General features: G+C 43.2%; 1 protein-coding gene across 1 annotated transcript in view; it reads left to right on the top strand.

Annotated features, from left to right (window-relative positions):
* The window catches only part of LOC109931733 (dedicator of cytokinesis protein 1-like), a 1,067,415-nt gene that overhangs the window by 865,811 nt on the left and 180,025 nt on the right, over positions 1-21,579 (top strand). The window contains exon 30 of the mRNA XM_048601800.1: positions 13,076-13,161. Within this exon, the coding sequence (XP_048457757.1) occupies positions 13,076-13,161 (86 nt within the window). The remainder of the gene's footprint in view (positions 1-13,075; positions 13,162-21,579) is intronic.

Genomic DNA, 21,579 nt, shown 5'->3' with positions numbered 1-21,579 from the left:
CCTAGACCCTTCATCAGAAAAGGGTCTAGGCCCGAAACGTCAGCCTCTCTGCTCCTATGATGCTGCTTGGCCTGCTGTGTTCATCCAGCCCTGCACCTTGTTGTCTCGGATTCTCCAGCATCTGCAGTTCCTACTATCACTATTCCAAATATAGCTGTGTGGTCTTTGACTAATACAGGCAAAGCTTTCCCTCACACTGAATATTTACACATTAAATACATATACCAAACATGACCCAAGGCAAGCAATGTACAAGTAATGAAGACACCTGCAAACTCCACTCATTTTCAGCATGTAAACTCTAACTGATCCTCTGGAGCACAATAAGACCATTTAAAAGACACAGTGAGATCTAGTATTATTCATGACACCGAGTCCCTTGCCATTATGAGTAAACGTGCAAGCTGAGAAATGCGAGATGCATCAGAGCTCACTCCAGTACTGGATAAATTGTAGCTGTATGGTTAATCTAATTCTGTTACGTCTTGTGTGATCAGTTCAGCTATTGTCCATTTTAAAAGCTGCTCAATTTTACTTTGCATTGACATCAGTGGAGTTCAACACTGGCACCCTGTCCAGTGTACCAGTTACCCATTTGACATGTAAGGTTAAAATGGTACTCTTCACCACTCTCACTGTGTCTATAGGCATATATACACATTGCCAACAGATGGCTACAGGTCTCCAGATTTACCAAACTAGGTAGGTGTTGACTTCTTTTACAAATTTCAATCAAATCTGATCCACGTTATATTCCAACATTATATGAATATTTGGAGTTGAGAAAGAAAACTAAATGAGGCATTTATGAAAAATAATAACACTGAGTAAATTATAGGTCAACTCTGAATTGTGGGAGAATCAAATTAATATTTCTGAGAAGATATACATTATGTAATGTAACCTCATTGTAACAACAGCACTGCACAGTAGTTAGCACTGCTACATCACGGTGCCAGGGACCTAAGTTCGATTCCACTCTCAGACAACTGTCTGTGTGGAGTTTGTACATTCTCTGGGTGCTCCAGTTTCCGCCCCCAGTCCAAAGATGTGCTGGTTAGGTGGATTGTCCATGCTAAATTGCCCATTGTGTCCAGGGAAGTGTGGATTAGCCATTGAAAATGCAGGGTTACAGGGTTGGGGTAGTGGGGTGGGTCTGGCTTGGATGCTCTTAGGAGAGTCAGTGTGGACTTGATGGGTCAAATGGCCTCCTTCTACACTGCAGGAATTCTATCATTCCAGCACACTGTAGTTTCCCCACAAGTCAGCTCACCTGTTTGGAAATGAAAGCATTCTTTGCTCATTGGCTTCTGATAGGCTTTTCCCCATGTGTTGTTTAGAATTAGCTTTTACTGTCATGTGTACTCAAGTATAGGCATACAGGAGTACAGTGAAAAATGTACAGTATCGCTATTCCAAGTGCCATCTTAGGTACAAAATCTGAGGTACAAAGCAGAAAGATAAAGAAGCTAAAAGTTCAGTCTCTTCTTTCACCATGGGCCTGCAGATTCTCCATGTTCGGCTTTCCCAACAAAGATATGCACTCCCCATGAGGACTTGTTCTCTCCCCTCTGCTGGGCTCGATCTCCTCTGCGCTGCCACCTCGAAGCTGACTGCCAGGGTCCCACCCGGGCTCACTAATTGCCGAGCGCCAAGCTCCTGCTACAGGCCTCAGCCGCTACCGCAGGCCAGACCCCAATGCCTCCACGACTGAACTCTCTCCAGAAGCTGAGTAAAAAAGCATTCCTTATCAAGTGTTCCCTTAAATTTAGAGGTTTGAGCGGTGATCTAATACAGTAGTCATTAGAAGGAAAGGGATACAGTGAGAGTCTATTCCATCAGATGGTGCCGGAGTAGGCGAGACATGCAGAACAGGGAGACAAGATCTTTAAACTGGAGTTAGGCCATTCAGGAGTGAAAACAGGACAGACAACTTTGCTCAAAGACCAGCAAAAGTCTGATTGCTGGATCTCGCTGAAATGCTGCGAGGTCATCAAAATTTCAGGTTCAAGGAGATATGGGTCAAAATAATGAGCTTGATACGATCTAGATATGTTTAAACTGAGCGCAAAAAGAACACATTGGAAGAAGATCTTGGTAACATTGCATTCACCTACCACCATCCCACCTACCTTTCCCAGCCCCTCCCCTCCTCTCTCTATTTATTTCTGAGCTCCCTTGCCCCTCTGCGTTTCTGAAGAAGGGTCCCAACCCGAAACACCAACTTTCCTGCTCCTCTGATCCTGCCTGGCCCGTTGTGTTCCTCCAGCCCCACACTGTGTTATCCCACATTGGAAGAAGTTCTTGGTAACATGGTAGTGCATACAAGGAAAGAAGTGGCACCTGGGATGTATTGCTAATCAGATATCTGCCCCGATTAGAATGGCTGCTTTGTTTCTTCACACATCAAGACTTCAAATTCACAAACAAAAACAGAAATTACTGGAAAAAAAGACTCAGACAGGTCCGACAGCATCTGTAGAGAGAAAGCAGAGTTACTGTTTAGTGTCCAGTGAGTTCTGAAGAAGGGTCACTAGACTCGAAACATTAACTTTGCTTTGTCTCCACAGATGCTGCTCGATCTGCTGGGTTCTTCTGGCAATTTCTGCTTTTAAAACTTCAAGTTCATTTCCTTTAAAGCATTTTCTGTGAGATTCTGAGAGCTTACTGGGGGAAAGCAGGGTGATGTTTGCGTACCGTGAGGATGTGGAGCTTCAGGCAAACAACACATTAAAAATAATATATCAAGTGGATACAACAGTTAAAAAAGACACAGTCAATGGAACACCACATCTTATAACAAAAGCAATGTGCTATGAATCCAGCAAAAAAGTGATATGGTAAGACTATAGTGCAAAGCTTAATGCTCCATGCTATCGAAAGAAATATATAAGCATGAAATTCATGTCTGTACAATACAGGTTCAGCACAGACTGTCCATTCAACCCACACAGAAAGCACAGCTCTCATCACCACTCTATCAGAAGGATGTGGGTGCTTTGGAGAGGGTACAGAAAAGGTTTACCAGGACGTTGCCTGGTATGAGGGATTTTAGCTATGAAGAAAGGTTGGACAGACTGAGTTTGTTTCTACTGGAACGCCGGATGTTGAGGGGCAACCTAATAGAAGTTTATAAGATTGTGAATGGCATGGATAGAGTGGAAAGTATGAGGCTCTGGGCAGTTCTGAGGAAGGGTCACCGGACCCGAAATGTTAACTCTGATTTTTTTCTTCACAGATGCTGCCCGACCTGCTGAGCTTTTCCAGAAACTTCTGCTTTTGTCTCTGGGTTTGAGTATGTGGTATGTGAACTGACAAGAGGGACAAAAATCAACTTGACCATGCCCTCACCATTCTGCTTGCTGAAGATGCATCTATCCATAACATTATCGGTATGAGTCCTTGTGGAGACAGAATCCCATCTTCACATTGGAGTCATGCTATGTGGCTGAATCACTGTGCTAAGTGGGATAGATTCAAAAATGGCTTAAAGATGGACATCCATGACATGCTGTGGATCATCAGCAACAACAGTATTGCATTCAACCACACTCTGCCTAACCTCTATTCTACCATCGCCCTCAAACTGGAGAATTAATTCAGGTTCACTGACATATGCAAGAGGGCATGCCAGGAGCAGCACCAGACATCTCTGAAAATGAGGTGTCAACCTGGTGAAGCAGAAGTAGATGTAGCATGCGATAGGCAGAGCTAAACACAGTCCTGTCACATCCAGCTGGCAATGGAAGTGGATAACTAAACAGACATGAGCAGGAGGAGGTTCCACAAATATTCCCATCATCAACGATGGGGGAGCCCAGAACATCAGTATGAAAGGCATAGTGAAGCTTTTGCACTGGTCTTTCACAGCCAGAAGTGCTGGGTAGATGATCCATCTCAGCCTCCTTCAGAGGTCCCCAGATGCCAGTCTTCAATGAATTTATTTCATTTCATGTGATATCAAGAAACGAAGGAAGGCACTGGATATTGCAAAGGCTGGCAACATCTCAGCAGCAGTACTGAAGTCTGGTGCAAAAACAGAAGTTGCTGGGAAAGCTCAGCAGGTCTGAGGCAAGTCAGAGCTATTCTGAAGAAGGGTGACCGAACCTGAAACACTATCTCTGATTTTTTTTCTTCACAGATGCTGCCAGACCTGCTGAGCTTTTCCAGCAACTTCTGTTTTTGTTCCTGATTTACAGCATCCGCAGTTCTTTCGGTTTTTTTTTTCTGAATACTGGTGCTCCTGATCAGACTGCTTCAATATAGCAACAACACTTGCATCTAACCAGGCATGTCCTGTACACAAAATGGACAAATTCAACTTGGCCAATTCCATTAGTCTACTCTCGATCATCAGCCATGTGATGTAGGGGTCTTTGACTGTGCTGTGAAGCATGTCACGAACAAAGTCCCAGCAAGGTTCCCAATGTTATTACAGTTATTTAGGATACCCTACCTTGTTAAGCTCTCCAGAAGGAGGGATAAACTGGCTCCCATTCTTTATTCCCCCACTCTTTCGGCTTGCATCAATAAGGTTACTTGACAATGGATCCCCTGCTTTGTGGATACCTTTCCCCTAGGTCAAATGAATTCATGTTTTCACAGGAGGCAGTTTTACCAGGATTTGTTGAGTTTAGGAAAGGTGACATCATTAGTTACTAAACATGAAAAGAAAGATCAACGCAGCAGACATACACACAGATTACAAATAAGAAGTGAGTTCAAAATATGGCTAAAAGGTACACTGATCATTCTGTTTGGCTGAACATAGAACAGAAGAAATAGGAATAGCATTAGGGGATTTGGCCCATCAGACCTGCTCCACCATTCATTAAGATCATGGGTGACCTGCCCAAGGCCTCAACTTTTATGCAAGTTCTTCAGCCCTCAACTCCCTGAAATTTCAAACAAAAAAAAATCCATCCACCTCCTCTTTAAATACTTTCAGTGATCTAGCCTCCACAACTCTCTTGGCTAGAAAATTTCAGCTCTTCTACTACCCTGCAAAAGAAGAAATTCCTTTGCATTTCAGTCTTTCCTGCCAAAATGTGCGACCTCACACTTTCTTACACCGAACGCCATATGTCTGTTAAACTAACTGGCTTATAGTTACCTGTTTCCAGTCTCTTTCCTTTTCTAAATAAAGGTGTAACATTGGCAGTTTTCGAATCCTGTGGGACTTTTCCAGAATCTTAGAATTCTTGGAAGATTGCTTCCATTATATCCATTACCTCTGCAATTATTTCTTTTAATTTGGATGCATCCAATCAGGTCCAAGGGAATAATCAGTCTTTAGCTCAACTAGTTTCCCTCATACTTTTACTCTTGTGATAGTCATTGTTTTATTTCCTCTCCTCCTTTTGCCTCTTGATCATTTTGCAATGCTATTAGTGTTATCTACTCTAAAGACTGACGCAACTTGTTTCAACTCTTCTGCCATTTCATGGTTCCCCATTATTTATTTCCTCAGCCTCGTTTTCTGGAGGCAAAGAAGCTCTTACCATCCATCTTGATATTATTTGCAAGTTTACCCTCAAAGTTTATCTTTTTCCCCATTATTTTTGTTTCTGTTTGTCTTTTTTCATGTCCTCCAGCGTATCACTGATCTTTACCCGGTTGTATATTTTTACTTTTAATTTCTTGCTATCCTTAACTTCCCTGGTTATCCCCTTCCTAGAATCCAGCATTCTCTCTGGGATAGATCTTTGCTGTGGGCCATGAGCTATTTTCTTAACTATTGGCTCAGCCTTTATTCCTTTGTAATTACCCTAATTTAAGATTAGCGCGGTTGTTTCTGACCCAAGTTTGTCCCTCTCAAATTGATTCCTAAATTATACCTTGTTATAGTTATTGTTTCCTAGGGGATCTTTTATTCTGAGATCATTTATTCAACCTGTCTGATTAGACATCACCAAATCCAAAATGATCTGATCCCTGGTTGGATCCACAACATATAGTTCAAGGAAATTGTCCCGAATACACTCAGTGAATTCTTCTTGAATCTGACGATCCCAATTTGTGGGAAGATTAAAGTCGCCCATGATGAATGTACTGCCTTTTTTTAAAATGTCCTCATTATGTCCTGGTTTATTCTCTAATCCACTGTGTAGCTACTATGAGGGAACTTAGTCCTACCAGTGTTGTCTTCCCCTTTTTACTTCTTAATTCCACCCAATGGATTGTACATCTTCCAATCCAAGATCATTTCTTGCTATCATCCTTTTTCCATCCTGTGCCAATAAAGCTACCGTTTACATACCATTTTCTTTACCTGCCTGTCCTTTCAAAAAAAAATCACATGACCCTGACTATTTCGTTTCCAGCTTTGATCTCCTTGTCTCTGTTAGGGGATAAAAACATTCCCAGGAACCTGTAGCTGTGCCATTGATTTTTTCATTTTGTTCTGAGTACTACACATTCAAGCAAAGACCCATCAATTTTGCTTCCTTATGACATTTTTTTACCTCTTTCACCCTATTTACTGCTTTTTTAATGTTTTTTACCCCTTTCACCCTGTTTACTGCTTTTTCAATGTTTGTGCACTCTTTCCATTCCTGCCCCACTCTAGGTATCATTATCCAAGTGTTTCACTGCAGAGCTGCTGTATCCTTTTGCTTTGTGAATCATCATTTCCCCGCTCCCCAAAACCTCACCCCCTAATTAGTTTAAAACCCACTCTACAACCCCAGTTATTCGATTTGCCACGACACTGGTCACAGCAGGATTGAAGTGACAAAAACAGAAGTCGTTAGAAAAGCTCAGCAGGTCTGGCAGCATCTGTGAAAGAAAAAATCGGAGTTAACGTTTCAGGTCTGGTGACCCTTCCTCAAGGATTGAAGTGAACTTGCAACTTCACCTTCATTTAAATACAATCCTGACTTGGAAGTATATCACTGTTGTAGAGTCATACAGCGCAGAAACAGCATGGTGGCTCAGTGGTTAGCACTGCAGCCTCACAGCGCCAGGGACCCAGGTTCCATTGCAGCTTCGGGGGACTGCCTGACTGGACTTTGCACATTCTCTGTGTTTCTCTGTGGATTTCCTGCGGGGCTGTGGTTTCCTCCCACTGACCAAAGATATGCAAGTTAGGTAGCTTAGCCATGGGGAATGCAGGGTTACATGGACAGGATAGGGGGAGTGGCTCTGGCTGGGATGCTGTTTGGAGGGTCTGTGTGGATCTAATGGGCCGAAAGGCCTTCTTCCACACGATTGGGATTCTATGATTCTATGAAATGTGCTGTTCCCTCCTGGTGCTTTGTGCCTCTTGCCCAAAGTGACTGGTGCTGATTCTGCAGCAACAGGAGAGCCCACAATATTTTGGTAACATGCTCTAAACAAGTCACATCTGATGGGGTCGAAGTATAAGTTTGCTATTTTACAGTTCACAGCAAATTAATTGCTTTCACAATTCCAAATAGTAAGTTGCAAATTATACATAATTTCTGGAGAAGAGTCATATTAGACTCAACATTTTGATTCTGTTTCCCTCTCCACAGATGCAGTGAGACATGTTGAGTTTATCAGGTCATGTAGGGACACAGAGTACAGGAGCAAGAGGGTGATGTTGAACTTGTACAAGACACTGGTTAGACCCCAGCTGGATTATTGTGTACCATTCTTGGTGCCGTAGCAAGGATGTGAACACATTGGAGAAAGTGCAGAAGCAATTTACAAGAACTGTTCAAGGATTGAGAAATGAGGAATGATGTGACAAGGTTAGATCGAAGAAGTTGACACTGTTGTCCTTTGAGAGAAGAAGGCTGAGTGGAGAATTGATAAAGGTTTTAAAATTAAGAGTGAGCTGGAGAAAGGAAGAAGCTGTTCCTGGTCCTAAAATAAAAAAAGAACGAGAAGATACTAATTTAAAGCGATGTGAAAACAAAGCAAGGTTGACTTGAGAGAAAGCTTTCTCACTCGGTGAGTGGTTAAAGTCTGCAATGCATTGCCTGCAAATGGGGTTTAAGATGAGAGGGGAAAGGCATAAAAGGGACCTAAGGGGAAAATTTTCATGCAGAAGGTAGCGCGTGTCTGGATTGAGCTGCCAGAGGAAGTGGTAGAGGCTGGTACAATTACAACATTTAAAAGGCATCTGGATGGGTATATGAATAGGAAGGGTTTAGAAGAACATGGGCCAATTGCAGGCATATGGACGAGGTGAATTTTAGGTTTTCTGGTCGGCATAGCCGAGTTGGACCGAAGGGTCTGTTTCCGTGCTGTACAACTCTCTGATTCTGCGACAGTATGGTAGAGGCAGGTTCAACCGAGGAATTCAAGAGGGCATTTTTATGATTATTTGGATAGAAATGGTGCGCAGGGATATGGGGAAAAGGCAGGGGATCGGCACTAGGGGATAGAACCAGTGCAGGCATGATGGGCTGAGTGGCCTTCTCCTGCACCGTAACAACTCTGTGATTCTCCAGCACTTTCTGTCTTCATTTTACACCTCATTAATGCTGATTACTGTGTTGCACACCGACATTTCAAACTTTCCATGCAAGGGTTTTGCTGTAAAGTCATAAAAAACAGCAGAATTAGACAATTCAGCACCTTGAGTTTGCTCCACCATTTTATTATCATCTGGCTGATCTCAGCTCAGTCTCAGCTCCACTTTCTCACCCCTGTCTGAACTCATTCCGAATTAAAAACCTGTTTATCGTCTCCTTTACTCAATGTCCCGGTGTCCACCACATTCTAGTGTAGTCAATTCTACAGATTCACAACCCTTTGAGAGAAGTGGGAGAGTGGGAGCAAAGTGAGTTTGAGACCCTCTGAACCTGCTAACTCTTTGCCTAAAACTATCACCGATGCAGAAATTGTCATTGTTAAAAAAGAAATTTGTTCTCTTTCATTTTTCTTAAATACGTTTGCGTCCCTTAGTGTTGTTTGAGCAGGAATATGTGGCATTGATGAAAGGCTTGAACTGAAGTATTAAATCATTAACTCTTTTCTTTAAGGTCTCCAGGCTCCTAGTGTAATCACATTGAGCCAAAAGTTGCATAGGATCTGCTCATAGCTCGCTCCTTATGTTCTTCCGCTGGTCTCAAAGACAATATATAATAAGGAACTATAATAATGAACAATAAGGAACACTTGCTCTCTTAAGCCACTGTGCAAGTACCAGCGAGTGCAAACAGAGGCCATTCTGCCCATCGGGTCGGCACCGACCTTCTGAAGAGCATCCCCCTCAGACTCATCCTCCCACACCATTTCCATAACCCCGCATGGGGTTTTTACCATGTTTAACCCACCCAACATGTATCCCTAGACACTACGGGGAAATGTAGAATGGCCAATCCACCTAACCTGCCCATCTTTGGACCCATCTTTGGACCATGGGGGGAAACCGGAGCACCCAGAGGAAACCCACACAGACGCAGGGAGAGTATGAAAACTCCACACAGTCCACCCAAAGCACCACCCACAATTGGGAGTTGAAGCACCCTTTCAGGTCATCGAGAATTAAAGGCAGCTCATTCTAACAGTGGAAAATTCCCAGCATCCAGAGATCATGGCAAAGCAAGGCGAGTCCAAAATGGCCAGTTACATACCACCATCCACTACCCTGTGCCCCTTCCTCTCCCCAGTTGTCTACTTTTGATCATCAGCAAAATGATGGAAGGTGGTGTGAACAGTTCCAGGCTCTGCCTGTGTATCATCAAAGTTTCTCAACCCTGAATGTCTTGGCTGCCTTGTTCCAGACATGGACAAAAGAGTCAAGTTTTAGCTGTGAGTTGAGAGTGATTGGCCTTCAATAAACTATATCTTAGACAGGGTAAACATAGGAAGGGACTTCCCAATGACCAGGGAGACCAGAACCAGAAGGTCACAGTCTAAGGTTAGGGGGCATAGCATTTAGGACTGAGATGAAGAGAAATTTTTTCATCCAGAGAGTGATGATCCCATGGAATTCTTTAGTAGAGAAAATAGTTGAGGCCAAACAATGTGAATGTTTTTGAGGAAACGTTAGATAAAGTTCTTCAGGCTGAAGGTATCAAAGTGTATGGAGAGAAAGTGGGAACAGGGGACTGAGTTGAATGATCAGTCATGATCATATTAAATGGTGGAGCAGGCATAAAGGGCTGAATAGCTTATTCCTGCTCCTGTATCCAAAGTTTCTAACAGAGCGGGAATGTCTCTACATCACAAGGAGTGAAGCAGTTCAAGAAGGCCACTCACCACCATTTATCAAGGAATTGGGATCAGGCAATAAATGTTGGTCTTACCAGCAATGCCCAGAGCTTATGTAATATATAAGTAGAGAATTTTTTAAGTGTTGAAAACACCTTGTGCCAAAACTACACTCAAGACCCAGACATGTTGAGAGATGGCAACGGATGTATGTTTATTTCCTTAAGCTGACAGTTTTTAATCACAGTTGTGTCAAGAGGTGAAATGACAATCTTTCACATGCTCTGCATCATCTCTTAAAGTTGCTAACTGTCTGCTGCTTTAGCTTCGATATAAACCCTGACAAGCCCCTAATTTAGCAAATCATACCTTGTGTGTATTCATGGGAAAACAGAGAAATCAAACACTACAGGAAGACTGACAAGCACTAAAGGATTTAATTAGCAGGCCTATTAAGAGAAATTACAGCTATTACCTCAGCTGCATCTGGGTAGATCTGCACAAGTCTTCATGTCTCAATGCCATATAGGTGGCCAATTACAGGAATAAATATCACAGGCACGTCTGAAGGAGCTCATGGCTGCTTAATTTAAATGTTAATTGGCCTCTCTCATTATTGATTTACATTTGCAAATATAATTTCTCAAACCTGTGTGTTTTTACATGTCCTAATTATCTTGGGTTGGAGAGGACCCTCTGTTGATGAAATCTCTTGGAGACCAGCAGATAACTGCAGCGAACTTTGGGACAACTCCCTTCTGATGCTGTAAAGTTACACAGAGAAGCTATCACCTTGTCACCCCTGCAGAGATAAAATGAGTTTGCTTGGAAGTGTGACACAAATATAAAGATTCACTGCTGTGATTTCCCAGCTGGAGATTGGAACGATCAGGGTCCATTTCCAATGGCTTCCTAGCACACCAATTGAGCATAAGAAATAAGAGCAGCAGTAGGCCATTCAGCCTCTCATGCTTGTTCTGCTCTTCTATAAGATCATAGCTGATCCACCCCAGTGCTCAACTCTCCTTCCATGACAGTTCCCCACAACCCACAACTTCCTAACATTTCACAATTTTACCTACCTGCTCTTTAAATGCTTTAAGTGATCTAGTCTCTGGGACAGAGAATTGTAGATGTTCACTACCCTGAGAGGGAAAATTCTTCCACATCTCAGTTTTATGAGTATTCTGTAACTGTGTCCCCCTAGTTCAAGACTCCCCCATGAGTGCAAATATCTTCCAAGCATCTTATCTGTGAAACCCCCTCAGAATTTTGTGAGATAGGTGTATCTTACATTGGTGGTGACAGGGGAAGTTGGCAATGTTGCTACGTTGATGACCAGGCTCCATTTTGAAAGAGGGTTGACACTCGTGTAGACAATACATTTGTTCATTACAATCTTGCGCAAACTTCAGTTCAACTGTGGAACAAATGTAGATGTTACCTTGGCCTCCCTCGCTATACACTCTTTCTAGTGTCATACAGGAGACTGCAGGAGTGGAGGTGGTGAAAGGGGTTGAGGTGGAGGGAGGGAGAACTCGGGCAGTGGCAGCAATTATGAAATGGAAACGAGACTGAAAGAAGTAACTTAGTGTCTCAGGACCTGGGATGATGTCAGGTTGTCCCAAAATGTTTTGAATCCGTGAAAGTACTTTCAAACATGGTCACTTTTGCAGGCTAAGAATGCAGCGGCCAATTCCAACATGGCATGGTCCCACAAACAGCAATGGGATAAGGACCAGATAATCTCCACCTTTGTGATGCTGGTTGAGGAATTTTGGCCAGGAAATCAGAGAAATCATTCCTCCTCATCTTCCTATTAACACTGTGGGATTTCAGTGCATTTATCAGAGAATGCAATCAGATCCTCTGTTTAATCGATCGTCCTAAATGTAATAGAATCCCTACAGTGCAGAAACAGGCCCTTCAGTCCAACAAGTGCCCACTGAACCTCAGAACATCCCACCCAGACCCATTCCCCCTATAACCCACCCAATCTACATATCCCTGAACGCTATGGGCAATTTAGCATGACCAATCCACCTAACCTGCACGTCTTTGGACTGTGGGAGGAAACCCACACAGACACAGGGAGAACGTGCAAACTCCACATAGACAGTCGCCCGAGGGTGGAATTGAACTCAGGTCCCTGGCGCTGTGAGGCAGCAGTGCTAACCACTGAGCCACCATGCACCGTTGCTAATGGCACCGATAGTGAACAGTGAATTCATGTGAACATAAGAACCAGGAGCAAGAGTAGGCCATCCGGCCCCTCGAGCCTGCCCCGCCATTTAATAAGATCATGACTGATCTTTTTGAGACTCAGCTCCACTTACCCGCCCACTTACCATAACCCTTAATTCCTTTACTGTTCAAAAATCTATCTGTCTTTGCCTTAAAAACATTCAACGAGATAGCTTCAACTGTGTCACTGGGCAGGGAATTCCACAGATTCACAACCCTTTGGGTGAAGAAATTCCTGCTCAACTCACTCCTAAATCTCCTCCCCTTAATTTTGAGGCAATGCCCCCTCGTTCAAGTTTCACCCGCCAGTGGAAACAACCTCCCTGCTTCTATCTTATCTATTCCCTTTGTAATTTTATCTGTTTCTATCAGATCCCCACCTCACTCTTCTAAATTCCAATGAGTTACAGTCCCTCATATTGCACTGGGAGGGGAGGAGAGGGTAACAGCCTAGAATTTATACTTATGTCTCTGGAGTGGGAGTTGAACTCAGAGGCTTCTTACTCAGAGCTGAGAGATCTACCCATTGAACCATGGCTCATAATACCGAATTACTGATCATGTAGTCTAGAAGTGAGACCCACTCAATGTGTTGCTAGTTAATGTGCAGTTGACAATGCTGACCAAGAAGGTGTAAAACTTAAACAATGCTGTTAATGGATTGGCATTAAACCTGATCGTCTCTTTATTTTCTGAATTTTAGTTTGAGGATGAAATTATCAAAAACCTGGACCATGAAGTGGAAGGCGGTCGAGGAGATGAGGAATACAAGGATCTCTTTAAAGATATGTAAGTTCATTGCCATAGGGACTTCTATCTTTGTTTTAATGACATCACGGATGTGCAAGATGGATACAAACGGGGGAGAAATTTGTTTCGGCCAACTTGCAAGGCAAGAACTAGGCTCCAAATTCTGGTTGTGCTCTCACCCAGCAGGAGGCACTAAGTTAGTGTGAAGCCTCAGGCCCCCTTAGCATTATTTCAAGGAACTGCCCACTAACATATGGTTTACCAATTTGATAAGGATGGATGATGGGAGGGCAGCAGTGCCAGTTTAAACCTGTGGAGAAGGGGCTTGAGGCAAGGGTGGGTCCTCAATTGATGCTCAAGGCAACAGTAAGACTCCATTTGACCTTTCTCAAGTAGCTTTCTGATGTATGCCATTAGCTATAGACTACTCCTACCCTTGAGAAGCCTATTCCTCTTAGCATCCCCTGTGAACAGCTTTTGACACAAGCATGGACCAGGTACCTCCGTAAGCTAGCTTCCAGGGACCACTGAAAAATAGCCTGAAGTTCTGAAGAAGGGTCACTGGACCTGGAACCTTAGTGCTGCTTTCTCTCTCCACAGTCTGACACATGTCCTGCCCCATCTTGCATTTTGTGGTGGGCAGGCACAAGGCATCAGGTGAGAGGGTGGTGAGTGGGGACCCCACCTCCCATCTCCATGCTGATTAAATTCCATGGTGGGAAGTTGGTGGATGGGGTTGCTGATACTGCCAATCAATGCCTTTTTTTTTGTGGGTAGTTTGGTTCCCACTCAGGATCTCACACCAACGCTGCCTTAGCCAGCAGCGGATGAGGGCACGTCATGTGGGGAATACGAGAAGCAGACCCACATGGGAGGTTGCTCATGGACTTATGGAATGGGGGGTTGTTCCTCACTGACAGGTCGCCTGATCGAGGGGCCTGATGGGAAAGAGAGGGCATGCTGGGAGGTGCTCCCCCTGCTCTCACTGTACATGCCTCTTAGCATCTTCATGGCACTGGTGCTGTGTCATTCATTTCGAAAGTCATGATACAGTATTAAATATCGCTCAGAGGGTATCATCTGAGTATGCGGGTTGCATATTCAAGTCCCACTCCACACTGCGGCTGAGCTTCTAGTGAACTACTGAGGGTACGCTGCACCGGTGGAACCTTCAGACAGCAAATCAAAGGTGTCTGTTCTCTCTGTTGAATGTCAAAGATCCCTTGGGACTTATCTCAAAGAAGTTTGGGGCGGGGAAAGGAGACACAGATTCATAGTTGTAAAGTTAGACTGCACGGAAACAGACTCTTTCAGTCCAACCAGTCTATGCTGACCATAATCTCAAACTAAACTAGTCTCATCTGCCTGCGCTTGGCCCATATCCCTCCAAACTTTCCATATTCATGTGCTTATTCAAATATCTTTTAAACATTGTAACTGTACCCGCATCCATCACTTCCTCTGGAAGTTCATTCCACACATGAACCACTGCCCGTGTAAAAAACTTGCGCCTCATGTCATTTTTAAATCTTTCTCCTTTCACCTTAATAGTATGCCCCCTAGTCTTGAAATGCCCCACTGTAGGGAAAAGGCACCTGCCATTCACCTCATCTATAACGTGCATGATCTTATAACCTCCATAAAGTCAGCCCTCAACCTCCTACGCTCCAGAGAAATGTATCCCGGCCTATCCAGTTTCTCCTTATAACTCAAAGCCTCCATTCCTGGCAACACCTTCATAAATCTTTTGTGAACGTTCTCTAGCATAATAATAACCTTCCTATAACTGGGCGACCAGAATTGGACACAGTACTCCAGAAAAGACCTCATCAATGTCCTGTATAACCTCAACAAGACATCCCAACTCTTATACTCAAAGGTCTGAGCAATGAAGGCAAGTGTGCTAAATGTCTCCTTGACCACCCTGCCTACATGTGACACAAACTTTGAAGAATTATGTACCTGAACCCCAAGTCTTTCTGTTCTCCAACACTACCCAAGATCCTGCTTTTAACTGAATAAGTCCTGCCTGCCCTTGTTTGTTTTACCAAAATGCAATACCTCGCATTTATCCAAATTAAACTCCATTTGCCACTTCTCAGCCTAGTGACAGAGAAACATAAAAACATAGAAGATAGGGGCAGGAGGAAGTCACTCGGCTCCTTGATCCTGCTCTGCCATTCTTCACGCTCATGGCTGATCGTCCAACTCAATAGCCTAATCCTGCTTTCTCCCCGTAACCTTTGATCCCATTCACCCCAGGTGCTGTATCTAGTCGCCTCTTGAATACATTCAATGTTTTGACATCAACTACTTCCTGTGGTAATGAATTCCACAGGCTCACCACTCTTTGGGTGAAGAAATGTCTTCTGATCTCTGTCCAAAATGGTCTACCCCAAATGCTCATACTGTGACTCCTGGTTCTGAACACACCCACCATCAGGAACATCCTCCCTGCATCTACCCTGTCTAGTCCTGTTAGAATTTTATAAGTCTCTATGAGATCCCCCCTCATTCATCTGAACTCGAGTAAAAACAATCTCAACCTAGTCAATCTCTCCTCATACATCACACCCCCAGTTGATCATGATCTCTTTGTAATCTTAGATATCCTTCTTCACTCTCCACTATACCACCAATTTTGGTGTATCCTCAAGCTTACAAACCATGCCTTCTATATCCTCATTTAAATCATTTATATAAACGACAAAGCAAGGGGGACGTGGCACCGATCCTTATGGAACACCGTTGGTAACAGGCCTCCAGTCCGAAAAACAATTCTCAATTCTCCGCCACCACTCTCTGTTTCCTGCCATCATAAACGTTCACTAATGCAACATGGATGTCACTGGCTGGGCCAGCAGTTATTGCCTGTAGTTATTTGTGCTTTGAGAATTTGCTGGTGGGCTGCCTTCTTGAATCGCTGCAGTCCATGTGCTGGAGGTAAACCCACAATACTGTTAGGGAGGGAATTCCAGGATTCTGACCCAATATTTAGCCTGTATTCAACATCACGAGAAACAAATTATCTGGCGTTGCCGTACTGCCATTTGTGTCGGCTTGCTGTGCAGAAAATAACAGGCCCATTTTATCCATTGCCACAATCACTCCTAAAAGCAATATCATTGGCAGTAAAGCACCTTTGAACAGTCGTGAGAAGTCTTTCTTTTAAATGATCTGGTTGGAAATCGCACCAGTATCTGCTTATAGTGTCCATAAATCCCCAGACCGTATGAAATGGAATACCACTGTTGTTAAGAATGCAGTCCTGTATTGTTCCTGTCCTCCTATTAATGCTGTTTTAACAGACATGTATAAATAACGATTAAAAAGTTTCCATTCGAATGAGTATTTTCAATGAAGTAGTGTTGCTGTTGTAAAGAGGATTTTTAAAAAAAATTTCAGAGGAAGTTAACCTTCAGTGTAATTTTATAGCATTGCAGAAAGCATGGTAGTGCTTGTCTTAGTTCTTTGAGAAGGTGACCAAACAGGTGGATGAGGGTAAAGCAGTTGATGTGGTGTATATGGATTTCAGTAAAGCGTTTGATAAGTTTCCCCATGGTAGGCTATTGCAGAAAATACGGAGGCATGGGATTGAGGGTGATTTAGCGGTTTGGATCAGAAATTGGCTAGCTGTAAGAAGACAGAGGGTGGTGGTTGATGGGAAATGTTCATCCTGGAGTTCAGTTACTAGTGGTGTACCTCAAGGATCTGTTTTGGGGCCACTGCTGTTTGTCATTTTTATAAATGACCTGGATGAGGGCGTAGAAGGATGGGTTAGTAAATTTGCGGATGACACCAAAGTTGGTGGAGTTGTGGATAGTGCGGAAGGATGTTGCAGGTTACAGAGGGACATAGATAAGCTGCAGAGCTGGGCTGAGAGGTGGCAAATGGAGTTTAATGCAGAACAGTGTGAGGTGATTCACTTTGGAAGGAGTAACAGGAATACAGAGTACTGGGCTAATGGTAAGATTCTTGGTAGTGTGGATGAGCAGAAAGATCTCGGTGTCCATGTGCATAGATCACTGAAAGTTGCCACCCAGGTTGATAGCGTTGTTAAGAAGGCGTACAGTATGTTAGGTTTTATTGGTAGAGGGATTGAGTTTCGGAGCCATGAGGTCATGTTACAGCTGCACAAAACTCTGGTGCGGCCGCACTTGGAGTATTGCGTACAGTTCTGGTCACTGCATTATAGGAAGGATGTGGAAGCATTGGAAAGGGTGCAGAGGAGATTTACCAGGATGTTGCCTGGTATGGAGGGAAGGTCTTATGAGGAAAGGCTGAGGGTCTTGAGGCTGTTTTCGTTAGAGAGAAGAAGGTTAAGAGGTGACTTGATAGAGACATAGAAGATGATCAGAGGATTAGATAGGGTGGACAGTGGGAGACTTTTTCCTCGGATGGTGATGGCTAGCACGAGGGGACATAGCTTTAAATTGAGGGGTGATAGATATAGGACAGATGTCAGAGGTAGGTTCTTTACTCAGAGAGTAGTAAGGGCGTGGAATGCCCTGCCTGCAAATGTAGTAGACTCGCCCACTTTAAGGGCATTTAAATGGTCATTGGATAAACATATGGATGATAATGGAATAGTTTAGGTTAGATGGGCTTCAGATTGGTTTCATAGGTCGGCGCAACATCGAGGGCCAAAGGGCCTGTACTGCGCTGTAATGTTCTATGTTCTATGTTCTATGTTCTATGTTCTATAGTTTTAGATTCCCCAAAGAGGGGAAATAATATGTTTATATCAAACCTGCCCAATCATTTGAAATATCACACACAGTCACTCCTTTTAAACCCAAATTGAAAATGTGCTGACTAAAAGTTCTCCGACTATAAAAGATCAATCAGCACCTCAAATCCATTCCACCTTGGGCCATACACATTTGGATTTGGCTCCATCCTTATCGCAACATTGTTTTGCCTCTGAACCCAAGGAAAAGTATGTAGTCTTAAAAGTCTCAAATCACTTGCTGGAGCAATATTCCCTCAAGAACACAAGAACACACAAGAACACAAGAACACAAGAACTAGGAGCAGGAGTAGGCCGTCTGGCCCTTCGAGCCTGCTCCGCCATTCAATAAGATCATGGCTGATCCTTTCGTGGACTCAGATCCACTTACCCGCTTCTCACCGTATCCCTTAATTCCTTTATTGTTCAAAAAAAATCTACCTTTTTTTTAAAAGCGTTTACTGAAGTAGCGTCAACTACTTCACTGGGCAAGGAATTCCATAGATTAACAACCCTCTGGGTGAAGAAATTCCTTCTCAGTTCAGTCCTAAATCTGCTCCCTCTAATCTTGAAGCTGTGCCCCCTTGTCCTAGCTTCACCTGCCAGTGGAAACGTCCTCTCTACTTCTATCTTATCTATTCCCTTCATAATTTTATATGTTTCTATAAGATCCCCCCTCAATCTTCTGAATTCCAATGAATATAATCCCAATCTACTCAGTCTCTCCTCATAAACAACCCCCTCAACTCCGGAATCAACCTAGTGAACCTCCTTTGCACCCCCTCCAGTGCCATTACATCCTTTCTCAAATAAGGAGACCAAAACTGCACACAGTACTCTAGGTGTGGCCTCACCAGCACCTTGTACAACTTCAACAACAGTTTGCATTTATATAGCATCTTGAACATATCATGTTGTGTATTGCTGAAAGACAGACATCTTGTTGACGCGCTCATCAGGAAATTTGCAAAAATTCCAATTCAAGGAGAAATCCAATATCTACAGTGCATGAAAAGAGAGTGCTGATTGGGTGGCAAGTGACTCTGGTCGTGGTGAATGAATTGGTTCCCCTTCATTATTCATTCAACAAATGCTATTCTGACTCCACACTGCAGACTGTGCCTCACTTGATCGGAAATTGACTACTGTTTGTTGAATAGGTTGAGGGTTACACTGTCTGGGCTCATATATAAGGTTTGCCAATATTACTGCGGCAGAGGTCCACAGGGGAAGCTGGAATCATTTGTTATAGCAGTTTCAGAAAAGACATTAAGAAGCAAAAAGAACAATTGTGCAATATTGGAAAAGGAGAAAAAACTCAGAGTGGGAACTCTTAAATCGACCTAAATTAGGTCGGCTAATGTTTGTCAAAGAAAGTTTTTTGTTTAAACATTGACAATAAAGAAAGGATTAGAATGATCGAAGTGCTTATTAGGAGGTTAGAATAGGGCTTCAAACAGAGCACAAAGGGACCAGCAGAGAAAGAAAGAATGGAGATCAAGGGATGGAGGTTATGAATGATTTGAGTTACTTGCAAACTGGTGGGTTGCATTTTTCTAGCTTCTGTTTTGGAATGGATAAGATGACACCTGACTCAATATAATAGATTTCTACCTCTTCTGCATCACTCTGTAATCATCTCCCAGGTTTCTATCCAGTGCCAACAGCTTTGTTCATCCTTGTGTGTAGTTAGCCTTCATGCCACTCTGATTATAAACATTCTTGTGTGGTGAGAGATTAATAACTCATGCAAGACCCTGTTAGACTGCCTGATTTCGTCATAGCAATATACAATGAAAACTGCCCTGAGACTTGAACTTGTAATGATATTGCATGCAACTTGCAAGCCTTTGGCAGACTGCAACATTTAGCATCTCTGCTTTCAATGGCACAAAGTCATGCAAGGTCCACTTAAAAACATAAGCAACAGGAGCCAAAAAAAATTACAACTTATATGCCAGAGTCATAGAGATATACAGCACAGAAACAGACCCTTCAGTCCAACTCATCCATGTTGACTACATATCCTAAATAAACCTAGCCCCATTTACCAGCATTTGGCCCATGTCTCTCTAAACATTTCTGTTTCATGTACCCATCCAGATGCCTTTTAAATGTTGTAATTGTACCAGCCTCCACCACTTCCTCAGGCAGCTCATTCCATACACGCTCCACCCTCTGCGTGAAAATGTTGCCCCTTAGGTCCCTTTTAAATCTCCTCCCTCACCTTCAATTTCACATCCATTTTCCCATTCTATCACTAGCTGCCCTGATTCCCTTAAAATCTAGCAATCTCAGTCTTTGTTAAGTAACATTCACACCCTACAAGATGTAGGTCTTTATCTCCTTTCAAAATTCACTCATGGGATGTGGGCATTTTGTTCCTCCTTAGTTGCCCTTGAGAAGCTGGTCGTAAACTGCCTTCTTGAACTGTGGCATCCATGTACGATCGGTAGACCACAATGCAATTCAGGAGAGAGGAGCCATCTCCTATGAAAGAGAATCTAACCATTATCTTTTGACATTCAATGGCATTGCTATCACTGAATTCTCCACTGTGAACATTCTGGGGGCTTACCATTGACCAGAGACTGAAGTGGACTCACCATATAAATACTGTTCACCACATAAATACAATCAGAGGCTAGGAATCCTGCAGTGAGTAACTCACTTCCTGACTCCCTAAAGTGTGTCCTTCATCTACAAGGCACTAGTCAGGAGTGTGATGGAATACTCCCCACTTGCCTGGTTGGATACAGCTACAACAACACTCAGGAAGCTTTAACACCATCCTGGATGGAGCAGCCCATATGATTGGCAGCACATCCACAAACAAGCATTCCCTCCACCATCAACACCTCAAAGATCCTTGGATAGCACCTTCCAAACCCACGGGCACTTCCATGAGGAAGTCAAAGTCAACAGCTACATAGGAACACTACCACCTGCAAGATCCCCTCCAAGTCACTCACCATCCTGACTTGGAGGTTTATCACCATTTCTTCAGTGTCACTGGGTCAAAATTTTGGAACTCCCTCGCTCACACTTGGCTATTTTAAACATTAACTTGATCTCATTCTTTATGATGATCCTTTACCAGGAATTAAATTGGGAGCACAAGCGATACTGGGATTTTCCTTAGAGCAGGGAAGTTTAAAGGAACAAACAACAGAGGTGTTCTAAATCGCCTACAGTTTAGAAAGAGTGGAGAGGGAAAAATTATAATTGATGGGAGTCTGTGACACTAATTTAAGATAATAGCAAAAGAACTGGCAGGGAGCTGACGAGGAGACCTTTACTTAAAGCAGTATTTTTGGAAAGAGCCAGCTGAAATGGGTGGTGGAAGCAGATTTAATGGTAACTTTCAAAAGTAATTAGATAAATTCTTGAATATTGCAGAGTTCTGGGAAAAAAAAAGCAAGGGTGTGCAGGAACAATTTAGTAGACTTTTCCAAGAATTGACACAGGTTCGTTGGCCAAATGGCTCCTTCTCTGTTCTGAGTGTTTACGTCATTAGGTTTATTATAGAAACCAAGTATAGAATGTCATGCAAACTCAGGTGTTAGTCCAGCTGTAAAATCTTGGCTAAAACATTGAAAGACATGTTTGTCTTTTTACAACGGGAATACAGATGCTATCAAAGCCAAACCCGACATGAGCCACTACATGCAAAAACAGAACATGCTGCAAACTTAGCACGAGCTATCAGCCCTGTTGGGAAAAATTGT

The sequence above is a fragment of the Rhincodon typus genome, chromosome 1, assembly GCF_021869965.1.
Source record: "Rhincodon typus isolate 14 chromosome 1, sRhiTyp1.1, whole genome shotgun sequence".
NCBI classification, from domain to species: domain Eukaryota; kingdom Metazoa; phylum Chordata; class Chondrichthyes; order Orectolobiformes; family Rhincodontidae; genus Rhincodon; species Rhincodon typus.
Note: the sequence above shows the minus strand (reverse complement) of the source record. Positions and strands in the feature narration are given on the sequence as shown.